Genomic DNA, 24,065 nt, shown 5'->3' with positions numbered 1-24,065 from the left:
TGTCACTGAGGGGCCACTTGCCAAATTTCCCTGGTCCATGCAAGATGTGCTTCTATAGCCCAAGTTTTTATTTTGATTTCTGGTACTTGTAGTTGTGTTTATGTCATTATAAAGCAAGACAACAAGCCCCAGAAATCAAAGAAAAAACCTGGATTAGAATAGCACATCATGCAGTGGCACCATTTTAGTTGCCAGGTCTGAAGTAGATAGACCTCTGGGCCAGAACAGAGGGGTGGCATGTGCCAAAAATAACTGGGCTGCCACATATCACTACCGGGCAGAGCTTTTCAAATTTCCTTTAATATAAGGTTAGCAAACGCAGTTGTTGTCATTGGGGGGGGGGGATTGTAACACCCAGTATTGATCGCAGGGCAGTTTCCCGACATGAAGTCATCAATTTTTAATTTCGGACTGTGGAATATATGCTCATGCGCTAGGCTGTAAAGAAAAATCTCTAAATAATGAAAATGATAGTAACCTTTTGACACCAAGCTGTTCCTTGAGCCTTCCAACTAAACAGTGGAATGTAATGCTGGGCTTTGTTGAATGAGTAGTGGCGGGTTCGGTTCGGGAGGGGCAGAGCATGCGCAGTAGGGCAGTTGCGCTACCCTGCCCAGCACAGTGCTCAATGAATGCACGCACTGCATTCCACGGCAGGATGGCTCACTGTTAGACACTCGTTGCTGACACATTTGGCAGCTTGCAAGTTACTTGTTTTAATCCTCGAAGCCCGAATAATCCTTCGGAGGTCGGTAATTGACTACCATTAAGTTAGACCAGTCTCTCTTTGAATATGGGGAGGCCTGGAGCCTCTTATTTACTTCACTCAGAAATGGGGATCCTCATTATTATTTGAATATAAAATCCTCCCCGTTTTAAAACAGTTGACTGGACTGAATGTAGGGCGTCTTTTTTTTTTTTTGTTAAACAGATGAATCTCAATGATGGCTTTTATGTAATAAAACCTCACTACCCCAGTACATAACTGACTGCATCACTCTGCCAGGCTCCTCATTTAGTCGGCAGAAATATTTATAATATCGGGCCCGCGTTGTTCTTAAATCGCTGACTCGCTCAGAGATGGTAATACAAATCCTCGTGTCGGGCGTTATGGTCCGTAATCTCACCACTGTGTGGTGGGCTTTCATTTTACAGTGGGGAGGCGGGCCCCAGGGAACGTGGCCAACAGCGCAAATTACACCATTCGTCATATTAACAGCATCACCGCCGGCTCTTTGGCGAAGGAGGAGTGCACGCGAAAGTGGCGTGAGAATTTCGCTGAAAAGGGAAAGTAAGCACTGGAAAGCCTGAGAGAGGGTAATTAAGGTAGGTGACGGAGTAGGAGAAAAGTAAATATGTGGATGTGAAGGAAAGGATACACACCAAGGGAAACAGGAAAAAGTGGGTGACAGCACATAATATAATAGGGTAGAAGAGAAGTTGAGTATTTAGCAAATATCAGGAAGAGAAGCTGAGGAGGTTGTGAAGATGACAGTGTGGACACTGAAAGGAGAGGATAAATGTAAATGGACAAGTAAGTAAATGTTTGGACGGTGGCACCAGGACCGAGGGCGTGAAGGACCCACTGCACATTTATGGTCATCTTTTACTACCCAACCAGGAGGCGTGGAACACTTTTCTATGCTTGCGTTATGGCCCATCGAAGAATCACTGCGCCACTGTGAGTGAGCAAGTGATGGATGGAGGGTAGCATGAGCGAGAGGAGGATGACGTAAGGAGAAGAGAAAGTGTGGCTAGGGCATCATTGAGGAAGAGAAGAGGGGAACGTGATGGAGAGAGAGATGTTGGAGAAAGCCAGTAAGGAGGAAGTGAGAAGAGAAAGCCCAGAAAAGTAATCATGTGGATGAACTGGGGAGAAAGAGTGGTGGAAAGAGAGGGCAATTAGGCAAAGAAAAGGGGGAAAGACTAATAAGGGGAAGTGAGGGAGGATATTGAGATTAAGGGAGAAGAGGGTGTGAGAAGAGAAAGCTATTTGGGGAAGGTTGAGTGAGAGGAAAATGTGAAGGGAGAAAACTAATAAGGGAACTGATGGAAGAATACGCGAGAGGAGAAAACTGATGAAGAAAAGAAAGTGACAGAGCTAATATTAGAGGAGAAAGTGAAGTAAAAACAAGGGTAACAAATAACATGCATTGGCCGCGCGGCCGTTAAAGTAACACAGCAGTAAAAGCAAAAGAGATCGCGATCAAGCGAAATGGATCGCAATCATGGAGACGCGCTCTGTGGTGAGGGAGGGGCGGAGCGAGGCGCTTGGAAGATCAAGGAAAAGAAAGGGTGCCGCAGGGAATGCGCGCCACGGCAAAAGCAGGCTGGCGAGTGGTGTGCGCGCACCATGACGAGAGAGGAAAGCCATACGGCGCCTCTGCTCGTCATTGTGCACGTAAACGCACGCTCTATGCCTGCCAAAAGCGTGTGGTAGCACTTTGAAAACCCACACACTAAATATCTTGCAGAGCAGTGCATGCGCTGGCTCAGCGAGACCTAAAAAACATTACAATAACCAATGTCAATCATGACATGAGGTTGCTCCTATTTAAATTTCCCATGTCTTGCCTAATTTACTTCCCTAAGTGTGCTCGTTTTTCCCCGCATTTTCTTTTTCTGTATTTTTGCTATACAACATATCAACCTATTGTTCTGCATACTATCAACTCACTTATAGGTGTTTGTGCTAGTTCAGGTTTGGGCGAGTGAGTAAAATGGGCCATGACTGAGAGTCCTGGATTTGAGTCTAAAGGTCGTGTATAGTTCTCACAGTGCCTGACAGTGGGTCACAAATGTGTTTAGAATACCTGCTCACCAATCTTGTTTGGTTCCTCTGTGGAGGGCAGAGGGCAATGGTGGCACGTACTAATTGTACTTGTAATTATGTGTAAAAGCGTGCAAAGGAGGTGCAAAGTTACTGTTGAAAATTGACCGACCAAATGAAAATACAGTGTTCATAAGTGAATGGCTGTGATGTGTGTTTGTGGGGGAGAATGGTAAAGTGAAGCAGATGCAAGAGAATATGTGCAGAAGGAGAAAGTGAAACGAGGGTTCAGAAAAGAAAGAGTAGGGCTCAAATATGTAGATGGAAGATTTCAGAAAGATGTGGGTGGAGAAAAGTCTAAGTCTCGCAGAAAGGTGGCAGAGGAAAGTAGTGTGAAGAGGACAATAGGAATGATTCTGTCACTCTAAAGGCCACTACCCCTTCCACATGCCAAAGACGCACCAAAGGCAAGCCCGTCTTTGCTCATCCGCGCCCGAATGGGACCAGGGGCGAGGAACCCTGCGTGAATCCCCACAAAGATGGTAACTTATTCAGCTCAATCCCTATACTCACTTGTGCCTAAACCTTCCCTGCTCACCTGTTCCGAATACGGCCAGGGAACGGGGATTTGAGCTGCCCCCTCTGTAGTTTTTTGATTTGCAATCCCAAGAAGTCAGGGCTAAAATACCTGGGCTCATAAAATTGAACCTCACACTTATCAACTGTAGATCCCTGTACCATCATAAGCTTCAGCTACTAACACTACTGGATGATGAACAACTGGATGTCTTGTTCCTAACAGAAATGTGGCTAATGATGGGTAATCAAGCCCACCTCCTCACAGACTCCCTTTGGCCCCCTGGCATGGGTAAACCCCCAACCCCCAAGCCCGAGATTAAAAGCCTCGGTCTATGGCTGGACAAAAACCTCACCATGCAAACCCAAGCAAGAAAAACTGCCAGAGTCTGCTTTGGTCTCTTGCGATCCACCCGAAAAATCCTTCCTTTACTCCCCTTCCAATCAAGGAAACTTTTGATACAGGGTCTCATCCTGTCAAGGTTGGATTACGGCAATGCACTCTACCTTGCTGCACCCTTAAAAGTCACAACCAAACTTCAGGTGGTTCAAAATGCCGCCGCCAGGATCCTGACCAACACTAGGAACCGCTGCTCAGCCAAACCAGCCCTGCGAGCACTGCACTGGCTGCCCACCATGGAAAGAGTGCAGTTCAAGTCACTCTGCCTCACACACAAAATTCTGAACGGGAAAGCCCCCCCATACTCAGAGATCTGATTACTCCCTATACTACCTCCAGACCCCTTCGATCTTCCAATGCCAACCTTACTAAAATACCCAAGATCTCTCGAGCACGATCAGGAGGCCGGCGCGTTTCTTACAATGCGTCCAAAATGTGGAATTCCCTCCCTCCTGACCTTCGTGCCCAACCCAATCTCCTGGCATTTCGCAAATCCTTAAAGACATGGCTGTTCCCGTGAGCTTCTCCCCCTCTCTTTTCATCAGTACTGTTCAGCGCTGGGACGCTCACGGGCAGCTATGCGCTCTAAAAATCCGTTAACATTAACATTAACATTAACATGACATCTCTAGACTAGACATCCGCCGGCATATTATGTATGTAGGAAAAACTGCGCGCACAAAAGCTGTGGGGGTATCACTATCATCCTAAAAGACACACATAGATGTAGATTTTCATTCCTTGTCTATCCCAGACTCTGAGAATTTCTCTTTTACTATAAACTTGTCACCCACTTCTTTCGTCTCAGGATTACTTATGTATGGACCTCCAAGCCCATGTACTAAGTTTGCAGAAGCCTTACCTGAGATAGCAGCTAGCATCGCCATCGAAAAACCAAATATCACTCTCCTAGGGGATCTCAACGTTCATGTGGATATAATCAACAACCCTACGGTGTCAGGCAGCTTACATGACCTACGCTGTCTGCAGCTCACTCAAAGAGTAGCAGGTCCCACCCATGACAAAGGACATCTTCTAGATCCAGTGTTTAGAAATGACACTAACATAAAAATTGTAAACTTAGGCCCAATACCTGGACTGACCATGCCCTGATCTCATTCCCACTGGAGGGTATCCCATCCCCTTTGGAAAATAAGACATGGGAAGCTCCTCCGCTATGGGGGAGGAGCGTCGATCCCTGTCAGCAGCGCAAAAAATAAAAACAAAACGACAATAACCCGGCATTTATTATAGTTTTATTTTGTTTACATGATTCTGGGGGCCAGGGCCAGGGGGCAACAGTTGTCCAAGGGGAGTGGTGTGCACTGTTTTTTTTTTTTTTTTTTTTATTGTAACGGCGTTAAACACACCTTACATTAGGGTTGTTAAAAAAATGACCAAGGATTATTACAGTGAGTTATAGGGTAGCCTTTTCTAATCAACTTCTGGCCTCAACATTACTCACACTCACATAATCTTGTTGTACTTTCAGAGTGGTGTACACTGTTATCAGTGAGCAGGACAATTTGGCTGGCTGTCTCAGGCCGGCTAAACCATCATGAGCATTAATGCTCTCTGCACCCTAGCTGCTTTGCTGGGTATGAAACCGCAAAATACAGGCTCCCAGTCCCATTGGAGCGCAAATCATCGTTGCTCAGGCCAATCCTGAAGCTGCTCCCCTGGGTGAGAGCAGCTACAGGATTGGGCGCAGGGGAGTCTGGGAGAAGCTCCCTGCAGTGGAGGTCTGAGAGTAGCAAAAGATGGCGATGAGGCAGGCAAGTTCTTTGTTTTATCCTTTTTTTTTATTGTTTGTTGTCTCTCCCCCTGACCCTTCCCCTCTCCTCTGACACCAGACGCTACTGCAATAAGAACATAATCAGCCTATGATGACCCTGTTCAAAACTGAATAAAGAAATATAAATGAACTCCATAGCCTCAAAAGAACCGGCCATAGGTAAACATCCCTCAGCAGCAAATTCCATAATTAAAGAGTGGATTAAGGATTCACTAAATGAAACAATTCCTATCACGACTATAAAGAATGGAAATAAAGAGAAATCCGCACCATGTTTAACCGCCCACCTGGTCCCCCTAAAAAACGTAAAACTCTCCTACCTGATGGCTATCGGACATTTCCATCAGGAAATTAAAAAGGCACAGGCAGCATACTACAAAGCTGTAATGATGAATATAGTCAATTACCCGAGGGAACTTTTCGGTAGTGTTAAGTCACTCACTTCTCCAAAAGATAAAAATACGTTACCTACCCCTACAGTATCACACTGCAACAAACTTGCAGTGTACTTCCAAGATAAAGTTGATGTTATCTACAGTAACCTACAACAGACAAAAAAAAGCCTTGTCTATTCAGCCGGAAACACATGTTCTGCATGAGGAGATGACATGTATCTCAAACTCCCCCCATCACAGGGGAGTCACTCTCAGCATTATTTAGCAAAGTTGAATTGGGATCCCCTGTGTACCCGGCACCACCTCACATTCTGCTACAAGGAGCACAAGATATTCTCACCACACTTCTTGATCTCCATTTATCCCTTTCCACTGGAGTAGTTCCCTGAACTTGGAAACAAGCAGTGGTAAAACCTGCTAATGAAACCCAACCTTGAACACTCATGTCCCGGGAACTACAGACCTATCTCCTTGCTTCCAGCCATGGGGGAGGTACTAGAAAAACAGATCAATCAAAACCTCTCCCTGTTCCAGCAGGAGAACTCTCTTCTTTACTCAACTCAGACTGGTTTCCCTCCACAACATAGCATGGAAACCACATTATTAGCAATAACAGTAGAGCTGAAAATATTACTGTACAAAGGAGGCTCCCTACCATTATCCTTCTCTACCTGTGGACAGCTTTCAACAATGTTGACCACAAGACTCTCGTCCTCAGGATGAGTGAAAAAGGAATAGAAAATGATGCTATGACCTGGCTTTCCTCGTTCCTAAAAGAAAAGTCCTTTCAATTTTGAGATCCTCCCTGCTATTCAGAGGTCTTCCCTTTGATTTGTGCGGTTCCGCAGGGCTTTGCATTGAGGCCTACACCTTTCGACATTTATTTAAGTCCATTGGCAGAAATCGTCAAGGAATTTTATGTGTTGATGGTCTCCTTTGCCGACAACACCCAAATGGCAGTCTCCCTTTACCTGGGAACAGGTTTACAACAACTAGCTCCTTGTTTAGAGAAAGTTGCATAATGGATGGCTTACTGCTCACTTAAATCGAAGTGAAACAAAGACAAGCTGATGATTTTAAGAAACAAGCCAACACCGCAAACAACCCTCGATGGCCAGAGTGTCTGGGGGCACTGCCAATCTCTCTTCCTCCCCCATTACGATCTTAGGTATGTGGTTGGATAGCTCTCTATCTATGGAGGCCCAAGTAAAAATGTTTACAGCATCTTGCTTTGGCTTTATCAGAACCCTACGGAAAATCCTAGACCTCCTACCTACACAATCTAGGAGAATAGTGGCCCATGTGCGGATTCTTTCCTGCTTGGACTATGGAAACTCCCTGTATATGAGCTCACCCAAATATATCAGCAAGAGACTCCAGTTAGTCCAAAGAGTGGTAGCAAGGACTATCCTCAAGCTTCCCAAACATACCTCAGCAAAAATTGCACTGGCTTCAAGTGGAGGAAAGGGTAGATAGAATTCAAGGCACTTTACTTGGCGCATAGGGGAATCATCTATAATGGACCATCCTCGACAGTGGCTCTTCAGGTACCTTACACTCGTAGCAGTACCTTAACATCCTCCAATGCTTGATTGCTAAATATCCAAAGGATCAGTTTGGGGGGGGGTGTATCCTTCTCGCATTTGACCCCTAAGCTTTGGAATGCTATGCCCACTGAGCTCAGAAACTAAATGAACAAGACTCGATTAAAAAAAATGCTTAAAACATGGCTTTAGCCCCACTTGCACTAGACATGTACCGCCTCAGAATCCCACTAGTGTACACGGTCATCGACTCACGCAGCACTGGGAAGCCCTCAGGCGGCTATCTGCTTTATAAATCTGCATAGAATAAATCTACATAGAATAACTTGAGGAGCACTGTTATAGGGTTGTAGTGAGGGAATTCATAGCGAAGGAGCTCATTGGCGAGGTGACCAACTAACATTGTCGCACCGACGGCCACCAGCACTAACGCCGGCACTGGATGTCCCAAATTAGAGGGGCCTCACATCTTCCCTTTCGCCAAGGGCCCCAAAAGTCCTAGGACCGGCCCTGCTGTCAGGGGTGAGCAAACAAAGACCACGGAGGCAGTAATCACTAGTCCCGCTTAGTCCTGCTCAGCTCAGCTCAGCTCAAGCTCACTTCAAGCTCGGGCTCCAGCTCCGACCGTGAGCTCCGTGTACTCCATGCACACCTTGTGCAGACTTCTCCCTTTCCAAAGACTCCAACTTCCGACAGCGTAACCAAGGTTCCTCTCCGGCTGTAAAGACCGGGCTGTTGTTTTTTCAAATAAGGTGGTTGAGGTGAATACGTTTTTTGAAATCTTGCTGCTTTTGGCGTCCAGCTCAGCCTCTCCCCCTGTCCCTGCCTGACCTCTACCCAACCGGGGAAACACAGGGGGGTTTGTCGTTCCACGGGCAGCACAACAAACCCAGCTCCCGGGTGGAACAAAACAAAACAGAACAAAGCAACCAACTGACCCACAAGCCGCACCATTTGATGCCGGCCACCTCTGCAAAGACGGGTGGCGCCGCAGCTGCAACCCCCGGCTTTGCTGTGTTACCCGCTGCCTACTCACCACACCTCAGGGCTCCAGATTTGAGGCAGGTTTCAGTCAAAGTGGGATGGGGGGATGTATGCCCAGTGCCAGGCAAGAATCCAACACTCCAATGATCTGTAGCTGTGGCTATAGGGGGCTGTAGGCGGGGGTGTTTTCAGTGCACACACCCGTTGGTATCTCGCTGGGTCACCTCACTTGCCACTCGCTGTTCCGGACTTCAGCTTCGTTCACTCTCACGCTCCTCATGCACTCTCATGCACCCTATGTGGGAGAAGCTGTCCTTGCCAGGGATAGACTCGAACTGATGACCAAACACCAGTAAAAAATACAACTTCCTCCAAAAGTGTGCCTGATACGTAGGAAATATCTCCTTCTGGTGATGTATCTAAGCCATTGACTTAGATGCCTGCATCAGTACTGTAAGGCGGCAGAAAGTGATCAACCTCCAAGTCATCATCCTCTGTGCACCAATAGCAAACACATCTGAATCTCAACCAGAAGTCTCATAGAAGTGGGCAAATATCTGGGCCCTGGGAAAGTGCTCACAATAGGGTTCATCATTTTAATTCACCATGATCTGCTTCTTTGTCACACAGATAATACTTTCCCCTATCGTCTCCTTGGCTGTCATCTGAGATTGGTATTGTGGGCAGCATTGCTCTTGGTTTCAAACTCTTGTCTCTGGTGAAGAGCCGAGCGACTGGGGACAACACTCTAACTGATTTTAACTTTGCCATAGGCATCATGGACAAAGTTTGTGGCAGCATGGTGCATATTTTCTAGTCAGGATTGTGCATTTTTATACCAGTGAGTTCGGCAATCATGCAAACACACAGAGGGTTTGTTCGTTTGAAATACTTTCAAATTGGTACCTGGTAATCCATCTTCTGGATGGAAGATGGAGTACAAGTGAAAGTGTAGGAGGGCATTTCTTGATGCCTATTGTATCCCTAGAAGAAAACGTACCTTTTTGTCACAGATTCAGTATGTTGAGATATGTACCTGCTTTTCATGTAGCTCTCAAGGAAGGAGATACATTATCCCGTCCTCTCCAATCTTTTCCAGTGGTAGATGGCAACCTTCTGGCCCAACTATTCTAGTGGATTCAGTTAAGCCACTTGATCACACCATCAACAACTGAGTGTAGTTATCACATAAAAGATCAGACTTAAATACACATGTACAAACCATGTTTAGATATGACGGTTTTACTGTTACCATTCTAAAGTAAGCATTTTACACAATGCACATTTATTTGCTGAACAAAATAACAATCACTTCACCATAGATTCAAACACTCTACTACTGAGCAGGAGAACATTATACTGCTGTAATGTGTGCGCAAAAAGAACAAATATCTTCTGTTGTAAATTTTGTACATTTGCAAGTACGTACCAATCCCATAAATAATTGGTAAGTGGACATCATCTTCCAGCTTGTCATTTAATTCTGTAACAAAATAGGAGAAACAAAAAAATAAACTCCAAGTACCATATTGAAGATCTTCTTTTTACTGTTGCACGATGCAGACACACAAATAGCTGGATTCATGCATGCACTGCCATACCGTGAGTAGTATACAAACAGGTGTGATGTGTACAGTGACTCAAGGTGGACTTGGGAATGTATTTTGGGTAGATATGGTGGAACATACCTCTGAAGACAACAATGTAAAAGATTGGAAATATGGCAAAATGTCTACAAACGTAACTAAATGGCAGATATGTTAGGAGCAACAGTACAAGAAACATGTATAAGGAAACATTTAGAAACTGTCAAACAACTACTGGAGCAGCCCAATTTATTTTTACATTGGCAGATGTCTAGTAAGTAAATTCAGAAGCTATTTATGAGCAATAAGGCTCTAGCAATCCTTTGAAAATGTGACTTATTTAGAGCTTAGGTCACCAAATGAAATGCTTTGCATTTAATACAAAGGTTTGCACCGACCAGTTCTAACAGCTGCATAAGGCCTTACTGTCTGAAATCTGAGGAGAGAAACAAAAGACAGCTAGATGCTTGCAGCTTGAGATCACACTAGCGGACACGTATTATTAATAATTGTTTTATCACCTCAATTTTATTAACCTTTTGATTTTTGAATAGATAGAAGTTTGAGCTGGCATACTTGAGGTCAAGCTAGCCCAAGATGTCTCAATGACTCTGCAGGTCAGAAATCTGAATCTCAGCAAGGCAGAATTAATATTCCATGTTTTCAGGGTAAGTCACATGAGTACCAATAAATTGAGTAGAAGTGACGCCTGTTCATTTTAGCGCTTCATACAAAGATTTTACTGTTTTACGTAGTAAACAAAAACACGTTATTATAATTACTATTAGTTGCATTCAAGTTTCATGCAGATATCTTTTTTTTTTTTAAATAAATGATGTTTTATTGATTTTGACAAAATAACATCCAGAGCATTTGCATAATAATCGGGGTATACTATTGATAATACAAATTAGCAAGAATCGAATGGCTTAGGTAGGGGCAGAAGGAAACTCATAATCAATTAGCATTTCCATGGCTACTGGACTGGGCAGCTCACGGCTTCCCTCCGCAGTGCCGCACAACCGAACATGGGCAAATTACAACAAAATTCATGCAGATATCTTAAACAGTTTTGTACATCATCGAGCTAACTTACAGACTCACTTGCGATTGAAATAGAAAGTAAGAACAAGTTTGCATTTAGTAATGGTATCAAGTACCACATTTTTGTTATAAGCAATGATATGCTGCTCCAATCCACAAGTGAAGTAACTACACATGAAAAAACACCATCAACCCCATTATATAAAAGGTTGGGGAAAAGATCCACTTGCCACCACTGCCTAGGTCCACAACTCTCCACAGTAAGGTTCTATCATCCAAAGTTGTGTGCGCTGAAGGTTTGGTAATGGACATTTGAGGGTTAGGACCAGTCAGTTTAAATAAACTTGAGCAGGATAAGTCAGATGGCAGTATCAGAACACATGGTCTATAATAATGGCTTCTCACATTCTCTGTAAAGTGTTATAAGAACAAGTCTGGCTTACCTGATACACACAGTGTTACCAAATGGATTTCATCTTTCTGTTGGTCCAACGAATCTATGAAAAATGTATGCACATAAATTAAAATATGCCTCACAATTTTAATACGTCAAATGCAGCGACATAATGTTGCTTGTCTAACCATTATCTAAAGGCAAAATCCAGTGAATATGTGTGTAAGGGAAAGCACGTTGTCACTAATGGAAGGGCCTCACTCAATAAACTAATTTTTGAACAAACATTGCAGATTAAGCCTTGAGTCAAGTCTCTGTCAATTGCCCAATTGCATCTCACCTATGTGGTAAATGACCCGAACACATTCAAATATTATCTATGAGAGACAGGGGCCTGAAAACAAATTTGGTAAACGTGACTGTGATTATGTCAATAAGGGATTGCAGTCAGACTATGTGCATTTAAATATCAGTAACTAATAAATCAATACAGCAACGAGGAAATTCGGAACTATTCCGAATATAGAACTCAAGAGGCAAAATAGGCTTTATTAGTTTGAGGAGTGTTATATAGCATAAACCTAACCCACAGGTGTCAGAACGCTTCACAGAGAAGCACAACCAAATAACATGAGGAACATAAAGAATAAATAGAAATACAAAGTAACAGTAAAAAAGGGCAAACAATATATAGTGGGATATGTAGGCAAAATAGCAGCAATTACTCAGGTTACATAATCATGAATAAAAATACAAAGTAACAAAATATAAAAGATGTAAACAAAGAACATACAGTAGAATATGTTAACGCAACATTCTGAGGTAGAAGAGGTAGGGAGCTACAGGGTAGATGTACAGGTTAGGTGGGGTGAGTGGGGACCGGGTACCAGTGGCCTAGTCGTAGAAAGAGAGGAACTTGTTGGATAGAATTTTTTTTACTTCTTTCCAGAAGAGAGATGTGGATGGGTTGCATCTGATCTCCACTGGTAGAGAGTTCCAGATGTAAGGGGCCATTTCAGAGAAGGAACGGTTGTAGGTTTATACTTAAAATGATATCCAGTGTCAACTTGAACTCCATACGTAGTAAGAATGCAACCAATCTGTGACCCTATAAAGAAAGGATCACAAACTACCACCACAATAACGTCATGTAACATTTATTAAGGACTTTATTTTGTAACTATTCATAGGAAAAATCGTAAAGCATTTGGATTATAGAAATTTAAGTAAACACTATGACTATATTTCACCCATCGCATCAGCTATGGCTTAGGTGCTGTTATAAGTAATTAAATTAAAGACAAGGGACCAGATGTAAGTAATTAAATCAGAATCCAGAGACTAGGTACAAGTCATTAAATCGGAAGCGAATGACCGGACAGTAAGAAAATAGAGGAGGGTATTTATGTATCTACCGAGATAACTGTAGACTACTTTCTACCCAACTGCACCACTTAGGTTTCACTACTCACAACATCTTTCGCTGACACTGACTGACGCCTGCCAACAAGGCACATGTCCTCAGTTAGGGCACGGGGTTTGAGAGACAATAAGAGACATGGCCACATTACACTACTAAGATAATTTGGAAAAGACTGCATGTGGAACGTCAGACTCATAGGAGAGCACAGGCTACAGAATTATTATTTCCATAAAAGTCTTACTAACAAAGAGCAAACCTGGTGTAGAGCGACACTACAAATATCCTAAACTCAATCCCAGGATGCTTGTTTCTGGTCCAGGGAGGACTTGGCTAGGAAGTTCGGGCTGGACTGTTCCCAGGAGGAACAGGGCCAAGACTAATTTGCATATGACTGGGTCCAAACTGGGATGGCATAGTGAGAAAAATAATAATAGAATCAACCCAGATCTCTTGGCTGGGGTGAGTGGTTGAAAAGTTTCAGCACTCTGTCCATCATCTTGTTGTGTTTGGTATGTACCCTTAAGTTGCCACGGGTATGCCCAGACTTGGGTCACTTGCTCGCTGAGCCACTGGATTCATGCTAGCTTGACAGATATGGGGTGGTACCCTGAAATCGGTCAGGATGCTTGTTTCCGGTCCAAGGAGGACCTGGCTCGCAGCTCGGCCTGGATAGTTCCCAGGAGGAGCAGGGTCAAGACTGATTTGGATATGGCTGGGTCCAAACTGGGGTGCATAGTGAGCAAAAGAACAATGGATTCAATCCAGTTTTCTTAACTGGGGTGAGTGGTTGAAAAGTTTCAGTACTCTGTCCATCATCTTACTGGGTTTGCTATGTTCACCCAAAGTGGCCACGGGTACGCCCAGAAGTGGGTCCCTTGCTCGCTGTGCCACTGGATTCAAGCTAGCCTGACTGATGAGGTGTGATACCCTGAAACCGGTACAAGGATGCTTATTTCTGGTCCAGGGACGACCTGGCTTGGCATTTCGGGCTGAACTGGTCCCAAAAGGAGCAGGGTCAAGACTGATGCATATGACTGGGTCCAAACTGGGATGGCATAGTGAGCAAAAGAACGATGGATGCAACCCAGATTTCTTGACTGGCGGTGAGTAGTTGAAAAGTTTCAGCACTCCATCCTTCATCTTGTTGTTTTTGCTATGTTATCCCTAAGTGGCCAAGGATATGCCCAGACGTGGATCCCTTGCTCGCAGTGCCACTGGCTTCAAGCTAACCTGAATGATGAGGTGTGATACCCTGAAACCGGTACAAGGATGCTTATTTCTGGTCCAAGAAGGACCAGGCTTGGCAGTTCGGGCTGGACTTTTCCCAAGAGGCACAGGGTCAAGACGAATGCATATGACTGGGTCCAAACTGGGATGGCCTAGTGAGCAAAAGAAGGATAGATTCAACCTAGATTTCTTGACAGGTGTTGAGTGGTTGAAAAGTTTCAGCACTCCATCCATCATCTTGTTGTGTCTGCTATGTTAGCCCTAAGTGGCCAAGAATATGCCCAAACATGGGTCCCTTGCTCGCTGTGCCACTGGATTCAAGCTAGGTTGACTGATGAGTGGTGGTGCCCTGAAACAGGTCCCAGGATGCACGTTTCCGGCCCAGAGTGGACCCGGCTTGGCAGTTCGGACTGGACTGTTCCCAGAAGGAGCAGGGTCAAGACTGGTTTGCATATGACGCAGTCCAAACTGGGGTGGCTTAGTGAGCAAAAGAACAATGGATTCAACCCAGATTTCTTGACTGGGGCTGAGTGGTTGACAAGTTTCAGCACTCCATCCATTCTCTTGTTGTGCTTGCTATGTTCGCCCTAAGTGGGCAAGGATTTGCCCAGACATGGATCCCTTGCTTGCTGTGCCACTGGATTCAAGCTAGCTTGACTAATGAGGGGTGGTGCCCTGAAATAGGTCCCAGGATGCTTGCTTCCGGCCCAGGGAGGACCCGGCTCGGCAGTTCGGCTGGCTGTTCTCAGGAGGAGCAGGGTCAAGACTAATTTGCCTATTGCTGGGTACAAACTGGTGTGGCTTAGTAAGCAAAAGAACAATCGATTCAACCCAGATCTCTTGACTGGGGGTGAGTAGTTGAAAATGTTCAACACTCCATCCATCATCTTGTTGTGTTTGCTAAAGTATTTGCGCAGCACACAAACAGCGATAAAGTGAAAACACACTTATTTAGATAAACAGATTAACACCTTTGACGCTCATGACGAGCTGAGCTCATCATGAGCCACGGCGCTCCGGTGCTCATGACGAGCTCAGCTCATCATGGCCCGTGGAACGCTCAGGTGCAGGGAGAATTCCCCGCGCTGTGCTGAGCGTTCCACTGGAGCCAATGCACCTGTGACGAGCTCAGCTCGTCATGAGCACCAGAGCGCCGTAGCTCATGACGAGCTGAGCTCGTCATGAGCATGGGGGCGCTGTGCGTGCCCTCTCCCCCCCAGCAGAGCGGGGGAATAACCCCCGCAGCGAAGGGGTTAAGAATGTAGTAAATAAAATGAGACCAAGCCAGCAAAAATCCTATCAGTAGAACCAGAGATATGCAATCTCAAAGACTTAGGTAAGTATGGTGCCTAAAAGCACAAAGCACCAATTGTGGTTATTTCGTCATGCTAGACCTGGAAAAGTCTAAAGTTCAGGACGACCGCATTGGAGTGTGTGCCAGATACAGTGGCCAGGTTAGTCCAACTGAAAAAGTTACCTTTGCAAAGAGTCCAGTTCAAAATTAAGGAGACCGTGGGGAGCAGGGAAAGTGTCGCGGATGGTCATCGCTGTAGTGCAAAGAGCAGGCTGGGTGTCACAAATGGTCTTCTCTGTAGCACGAAGACTTTGTTGGCATCGTAGACGATCGTTGCTGGAGCTTCATGTTGGCAGAGATCATGACTGTTGATGCTGTAGCGCGGAGAGCAGCTGTCCTGTTGCCAGTCATTGCTGGCGCTCACTGAAGCATGAAGAGTCATGTCCACCGGAGCGTCGCATTGGCAGTTGTCATGAGGAGCAAGATCTAGGTTCCAACTGGTCTGTTCGCGAAGAGCACAAAACTTCAGGATTTCTTCTTCCCTTCACAGGAGGAGCTCAACTGGTGCCAGCCAAGGATCCAGGTCCTGGGAAGGAACCTCTTGGTGATCAGGAACTCAATCGAGTAGAGGCTAGGTCTCAGGCAGGTCCAATTGCAGTCCATTGCAGCAGATCAGCTGGGCAGCTGCAGGGAGGCCTCTGGAGCTTGTTGTGTCCCTGTAGCTCAGAACAGGAGGTCATTCACCTAGTCCTTGGAGTCACTCTGCCTGGGGTGAAGGGAGCAGGTCCAGTCTTTGTTCTTAGAGAGTAAAAGAGTCCTCTGGAAGCAGGGCTGACCATCTTCTGTAGTATCCACAAGTCCAGGAGTGTACTGAAGAGTGGGTCTGAGGGTCCTAGTTTTATACCTAGTGCCAGCTTTGAAGTGGAAGAAATTTCTAGAGTCCACCCCCACAAATGGTCTGGGAATTACCCATCTCCGTGCCCTGGTCCCAGGATGTCTGTGGTAACAAAAGGCTAGTGTAAAGTTATTTGTGAGAGTGCTGAGGTAGGTCCTTTGAAATGTAAGTGGTCCTGTGCAAAGCTGCGCCCTCCGATTCTGGCATGATGGCCCATACTATCACCATCTAGTCTCCTTTTGTGTTACTGTCTGGAAAGAATACACAGAGGCAAACATCCCCCTACACCTAGTCATGTGACCCAGGATACAGTCTGCAGGCACCAAATGGTTAGGACAAGAAAATGCAAACTTTCTAAAAATGCAATTTTAATAATTATGACTTATAATCTGACTTTACCATTAAAGAAGGTTTTAAAATATAATGCATTTGAAAATAGGTAAAAATGTCAAGTTTGTTGTCTAACAAGTTATCACTTATTAAATGTAATATTGTAAACCAATCTTATCCTATGAGAGAGGTAGGCTTTGCAGTAGTGAAAAACTAATTTAAGAGTTTTTCACTACCAGGACATGTAAATGTAAAACTTAAAAATACATGTCCAGCTTTCTAAATAGACGGCACCCTGGAGGGGAGAAAGCAAAATGTTTGTGGGAAGACAATCCTAAAGGCTGCCAGGTCTAACAGTTAGATATAATTCTAAGCACTTCAATATGAATGTCTTCTAAATCCATGCATTCTATAAGGGTTTGAAGTTGAATGTTGTGAATAAATGTTTTCAAGTGCTGCTGAGAGATCTACTAAAATGCAGTGGGCCAGAGTGACCGCCATTAAGCATATGTGATTTATAAAATGTTGCTTTCAGTGCTAAAGTCTGCTCCAAAAAAAAACTGAGTAATCCAGAGGTTATTGTCATTGTTAAATTGTCTGAGCTGGTCGCCAATGCGAAACCCATTAATGAAAAATGATTTGGGAAAATAAGTTAATTCGGCTGTTTCACACTATGAAAACTGGCAAGGGGTCAGCAAAGTGTTTTACATTTTGAGATTAGTTATGCTATTAATAAACTCTCTGAGATCTCAAAGTGAGAGCAGTTGTTTGGGGATTTTCTGTTCAAAACTGTAGAATGACGTTTGTGATGGAGGAAACAGAGTGTTTTGTTAGGTTTTATTTTTTAATATAATATGCTAGTACATTTTCCATATTTACAGGAGCCTTGACAGTGAAGGGGTGGGGGGATTAGTAACAGATTATATAATTTTCAAACGTAATTGGTGATTATTTTGTTTCGTATATTACATTTTTGGTGCTTTTATTTGCTTGATATATTTGTAAAGTGAAGTAAATTGACCTGACTCAAATATAAATGTTTCTTGCAAAAATTCCTAATTGCCTAAAGATTTTCAAGTTTAGGTATACAGGACTTTGTAGAATATGTCCGCTTGGTCTCAGAGCACTTTTCTTAATTTAGCTGCTAGAGGGGATTTCATGTTCTTTCTTTTAGTGTGAAATTGAAATGAATAATATTTGTGATTTTTTTATTATATGTAGCACTGGCAGCCTTCACCTACTGATTCTTAGTTTGTCTCAGAACGTCTTTACTTTCTTCTTTACATTGTCATGGTAGTTCATCATAAAATCGTTTACATAAGCATCTTTTGCTAAAATGTATTTTCCAAAATACCTTTTACACTAACTTCTTTCACATTTACATCTTACATTCATTTTAATATTCCACTCCATTGCCCCTATTTTCCTAGTTTTCCTTCAGAAGAATCTTTATTTAAGTCAAAAGCACTCGATAGTCTAGTCAATGCATGAGATGCCAGAACATGTTTTGTAAAATCCTTGAAAAAGAAAAGTCCTTTATAAAATCCTTAGAAAAGTCAAATTTCTTTAAAAAAGTCAATTTTAAAAACCTACATACAATTTTGTCAGCTTAACAACAGGCTATATAGACAAGATTCAATGTATCTAAATTTAATGTAACTAGGAATTCAAACAAGTGAGGGGAAACATCTTTCATAAACCTTTTAATGAAAAATTGAAAGAAAATAGGGGCTATGTAGTCAGACAGGCTGCAGCAATTAGAAATGGCGGACACTTTGAGAGAGCATATACGACTAGCATGCCCTAATGCTGTTTCAGTGGCAGTTACCTTTTTACAGAGACTTAGGATACTAATTACTAAACAATAACCTTCTTGGTCTTCAAACGTGAAAGGAGGAAGAGTGGCTTGTAACTTCAATGAAAGATTCCCTCATGGAGAACAAGTATTACAGGTAAACAATATATCTTCTCCTTCACTGATCATTATAAGCAATCAATAAGGTAGCAAGTCCATGACTTGCAAGGATAGTAGAATGAAACGGAGAAAATCATGGAGTCTGCAACAGGCATCTCAGCCCTGGAATCTGAATCAATGCAGTTGTGTCTCAAAAAAGTAATTTCCGAGGTATAGGAAAAAGTCCCTCCTTGAAGGATACACTCTTGCTTTTAGATTGTCCAACAACTCCCTCAGATAATGAATGGCCTGAAATAGCATCAGCCTTCACTTTGCACAGTTGAAGAGCAAACCTAGGTTGTGGAGAATGAAGACCGTGCAATGTTGCAGTGCATTATGGTGAGATAGGCCTGTGAGTTGCCAGTCAATGAAGTATAGCGTAACTGTTGGACCTGGCCTTCCTCCTACTACTTTTTGCTGAATTTGCTTTGTTGGCTTTAGGACTCTGTCCACTTTGCCACTGCTAACCAGTGCTAAAAAGCTTGTACTCTCTCCTTAAATTATGGTAGAACAGGCGTATACCCACTTGGCATATTTAATTTGCTTATAATACCCTAGTAAAGTGCACTACATGTGCCCAGGGCCTGTAAATTAAATGTTACTAGTGGGTCTGCAGTAATAATTGTGCCACCCACTGAAGCAGCCCTTTAAACATGTCTCAAGCCTGCCATTGCAGAGTCTGTGTGTACAGTTTAGTCAGCGATTTTGACCTGGCAAATTAAACCTTTAACCAGGCCCAAACCTTACTTTTTAATACATATAAGTCACTCCTAGGGTAGGCCCTGGACAGCCCATAGGGCACGGAGCAATGTATTTAAAAATCAGGACATGTACTTTTAAGTTTTAAATGCCCTGGTAGGGAAAAACTCTAACATTTTGTTTTTCACAACTGAAAGGTGTATCTCTCCCATAGGACAACACTGGCTTTTATAAGTGCAATTTTCAAATAGGAAGAGATAACCAGTTCATGACTGGTGTCTCTGGAGTCCAAATTTAAAATCCTAACTTTTGGTGACGTCAGATTTAAAATTATAATTCTGAAAATGCCACTTTTCAAAAGTTGGTATTTTCTTGCCTTAGCCATTTGGTGCCTGCAGCCTGACTCTAATCACATGGCTTGGCTGGGTGTAGTTGGCAGTTGGGCTTTGATTGCTCCTCCTAAACAGCCACACACAACTGGAGCTTAGGTGTGACTGGATGGTCCATCACTGGCAGAAAGGGAGGGAGGAGCTGGGCCTAGCCTAACTTACACCAGAATAGGCTGTGTTCTGTCTCTGCAAAAAGGATGCATGCCCCCCCCCCCCTGTAGTGAGTCTGGAGCCAGGGCCAGGAAGGCAGGGCATCTGTGCACTTCAAAGTAAAGCCTCTAGAAGCTTCTCTCCACTTCAAAGGCACAGCTGTAAATAAAAGAAGGACCTCAGACAACACAACTTCAGTACACTTCAGGACCTGTGGATTCGCTGCCAGGAAGAAGGACTGCTGTGCTGCTGGACTGCTACTTTGCTGGACTGCACTGTGCTGGACTCCTGCATTGTTGTGCTGACCTCTTGCCTGGGTGAGAAGCACTGGATCTGCATCTCTAGAACTCAGGGTGATTCCAAGGGCTAATTGGCTGGCCTCCTGATCTGAAGTCTCAGGTATATAATAGGCTTCCAACAACCTTGCATCTGCACCTAGACTCTGTCATCTGTGAATCTACCCTGCCAAGTGGTGCCCCCGTAGTTCTGGACCCTTAGAAGTGACCTAAAGGTGTTTTACCAGACTTTGTGGATGGAGCGGAACCGACGCATCTCCTCTGCTGTGCAGCGCAACCTCGAGCAGAACCGACACATTTCTGCTGCTGAGTAGATTGGACCCATCGTAAAGACACTCATTGCTGTGGCAACCCACAACGCCTTGGGAATTTCAACTGCACTACGCATCTTCAGCGCAGGCCCTAGCATCCCTCAATGGCAGCCTCTAAGACAAAGCCGGACTACACATCGTAGTCTCACAGATCTTCAGAACCGACGCATCCCCCTGAATGCACGCTACATCCTCCTCACCAGATTTCTCAACGACGGGATCCTCGACGACGAAACAGGCCCTTGCATCGCAGCCTCATTACATCTCAGAACCGATGCATCACTTTGGCTGTTTGACGCATCTTCAGCGTGGATCCTCACAAAGTTCTGCAAACCAGGACTTGTTCTGTTCACTTAATTCGGTCCCTGTAGCCAGCCCACGCTCCATTGGTGTCGCTTGAACTTGGGAATTTGTCCCAGTCTAGTGCAACCAGATATTCACAGTTGGCGCTTTGTGCTCTCTGGCACTATTTTATCTAAAACTTTAAAATTCAATATCTTCATTTCTACTAATTGGTTTTTTGTCGTTTTGGTCTGGGTTTATTTATTAAATTCTGCTCTATTTTACTAAGCTGGTTGGTGTGAGATTTTTTGTGCAGTGTTTTCACAAACACTGCACAAAACAATGAATCTAGCAATGGGTAATGAAGGTTAGAAATGTTTAAAAAACGGTGACCTGATTGGGGCGTGGCTTGCGACCGGAGAAAATGACCGCAGCCTAGAAGAGCTCTGGAGGCCACCAAACGTGCCCCAGCAATCCTGCCATTAATCCAGCAGTCAGCCCACCAGGCATAGACGGAGAGACAATCACAGCACCTCCGCCGACGCGGGCGAAATCTGGATCGATAACGCGCCACCGGAGCAAAGGCAGCCTGAGGTGAGGAGTACGGCCTGCACCCGACGGTGAAGCCGGGAGCTGTAGTAATTGCCGCTACCGCATGCAGCAGCTACGTAGGCGGCGGCTGCTGCTCACAGTAGCTGCCGCCACCTAGGGGCAGCTCATCGGAGGCACCGAGGAAGGCAACATGAAGTGTAGATCTGGACCCTGATGGCGGCGGCACTGCGGGAAACCTGGGGGTGCAGCACGACATCAGACGGCCTTTGCTGAGGTATAAGGCACAGGCTGAGGTGCGCGGCGGAGGCTGGTGTGGTGCGGCAACCTACGATATCAAGCATCCCACGCAGAGAGGACACCCGGTAAAGCCTGCATAGAGAAGGAAGTTGTGGGGTTGCGGTGACTGTGAGCGAGGTGCAGGCTCCCTGTGAGTGACACCTAGAGGGCCAAGTGAAAGAGATCACTGATGGCTGGTGATAGCAGTGTCTCTGGGAGATGTGAGAAGGACAATGACATAGCAGTGGTGTGGAGCTGTTGGGAGAGCGTGCCAGCCCGCAACCAGTAAACGGTCCGCACCAGAATCCATGAACTGCACCGCACCCTGGGATGGTGCGACAATGTACTAGACAGCAGCAAAGTAAAACCGCATATATTGCAGCTAGCACCCGGCCTCAGAGAAGTGTGCCCGCGGGCCACTGTCCCCAAGTCTTGGCCTGCAATTGCCGGTGAGTGACAGACGACACGGGCCCAGCGCCACAGACACGACAGGTATATATTCCGTGGCTGAAGCACCATGAGTGCCAAAGGGCCCAGATCGGTGCAAAACAACCGAATCGACAAGTATGCCGTCGCAAAAGACCAGCAGGGTGGGCCCAGCACGGCGTCGAGCGCCACAAATGGTGAGCAACAAGAACAGCCAAAGGAGGTCACCCTGCATGATGTGATGGCCACTCTGCTACAAATGCAACCTCTACTGACATAACGCTCCTCAGGGGCGATCTCTCCAAGATGAACGCAACAGTGACGGAGATAGAAACCACGACGAAGGCCCTCGCGGCAGACACACAACCCTACAGCGACAGGTGCGCCAACTGGAGCTTGAACACAAGAAAATGGTGGAGAAACTGGATGATCAGGAAGGGCGCTCTCGGCGCAACAACGTACGCCTGGTAGGTGTTCCGGAAAGTGTCAAGGTGCCTGCGTTGGACCTCTTTGTGGAAGAGCTGATCCAAACACAACTATGTCCTTGTGGACTCTCAAAATTTTTCTCGGCAGAAAGGGCACATCGAGTACCGGGCGGGCGACCCAAACTGGGAGCCCTCCCACAGTCTATACTGGCACGGATCTTTAATTTCGAGATAGAGATGCGATCCTGCAGACGGCTATGGTCAGTCCGCCACTCCGCATTGATAATAGCGTAGTAACCCAATACCCGGACAACACGGCGGCCGTCACTGCACAACAACGCAATTTTACAGAGGTTACGCGAGAGCTCCGCAACAGAGAACTTAAATACGCAATGCTCTATCCAGCCAAATTGAGAGTCGAGGCAGAAGGGAAAACATGGTTCTTTGCATCGCCAGGAGAGGCGCAGGACTGGCTAGAGGGATGGCGGCCAGCAAAAGGGAGTCGCAGGCAGGAAGCAGGACAACGGCGGCGACCCTCGCAAACGGCTCGAGGTGAGAAGGAGGGAGAAGCTCAAGAGCTGACCGAGGAGACAAGAAACGGAAGCGACATAGAATGATATCGAGAAAGGAACTACTGTGATGCCACGAGGTGCGACCAGGATAACGGTGGCACACGTGGCCCCGTCCCTTCTTTGCATCAGGGCAATGGGTAGCCTATAGTCTCAGATAAGGAAGCGACAAAAGGATTGAGGAACATTCAGATTGACGAATGACGATAGCGGTGGACCTCGCAAGATGTGCATTTATGCGGCTCCCTCGGAGGGATGGACACTGGACGCATACAGCGCCTTTGCAGACTGAAAGGAAGTTTTTTCCGGGGCCAGTGGTGGGGCATGGAGAGACTCTCCCCCGCCCCCTTTCACGCAAGTACACTGTTATGGGACTTAAGCACTCTGCTGAGTTGGGGAGGCGGGTAGTTTTAAATCCGCTAGGCAGGGAAGCAGGGAGGGGTGTTGGGGCACGGGATCGGTTCAGGGGCGGTTTCTTAGTTTGGTTTGAACCCTCTTTTGGGGTTGTAACAGTAAGGGTCAGCGTGGTTAATGGCATGGCAGGTAGACTCGGAGCAGCCCAGGATAGATTATACACCCAGCATTATTATGCCGGACACAAGCCAGGGTGATAAGGACAATGTCTCGCATACACAAAGCGCCCAGCGACAGGCGCCCCAACTAGCAGTGATCTCGTGGAATGTGAATGGGTCGGGGGACAAAATTATACGGGGGTTGGTATTACAGTACCCGAAGCTGAACAATCCGGTGGTAGCACTACTTCAGGAGACACACTTACAGGGAACAACTGTTAAAGCTTTAAATAGGTGCGGATTTCAAATGACGGTCCATTCAGAATTTACCTCCGGGTCTAGAGGGGTAGGGATCCTCCTCAATAAGCGCTTCCTCTTGATAGTAACTAAGACATATCATGACGACCAGGGCTGGTTTGTGGCACTCACAGGCCAATGGGACGGCAGGCTATACAATATAGTATCAGTATATATTCTACCGATGCTACACCAAACTGCATTATAGGACCTTGGGAAATTCCTGCTTACACTCCCGTGTGGCGAACTGATTGTTGGGGGGGATTTTAA

General features: G+C 45.4%; 1 protein-coding gene across 2 annotated transcripts in view; it reads right to left on the bottom strand.

The window, feature by feature from the left end:
- The window catches only part of NTAN1 (N-terminal asparagine amidase), a 279,397-nt gene that overhangs the window by 144,122 nt on the left and 111,210 nt on the right, over positions 1 to 24,065 (bottom strand). For both annotated transcript variants that reach the window (XM_078663196.1, XM_078663197.1), the window contains 2 exons: positions 11,538 to 11,591; positions 9,894 to 9,947 (listed from right to left, as the gene is read on the bottom strand). In XM_078663196.1, the coding sequence (XP_078519322.1) occupies positions 9,894 to 9,947; positions 11,538 to 11,591 (108 nt within the window). The remainder of the gene's footprint in view (positions 1 to 9,893; positions 9,948 to 11,537; positions 11,592 to 24,065) is intronic.

The sequence above is a fragment of the Lissotriton helveticus genome, chromosome 10 (assembly GCF_964261635.1).
Source record: "Lissotriton helveticus chromosome 10, aLisHel1.1, whole genome shotgun sequence".
Classification (NCBI taxonomy): Eukaryota; Metazoa; Chordata; class Amphibia; order Caudata; family Salamandridae; genus Lissotriton; species Lissotriton helveticus.
Note: the sequence above shows the minus strand (reverse complement) of the source record. Positions and strands in the feature narration are given on the sequence as shown.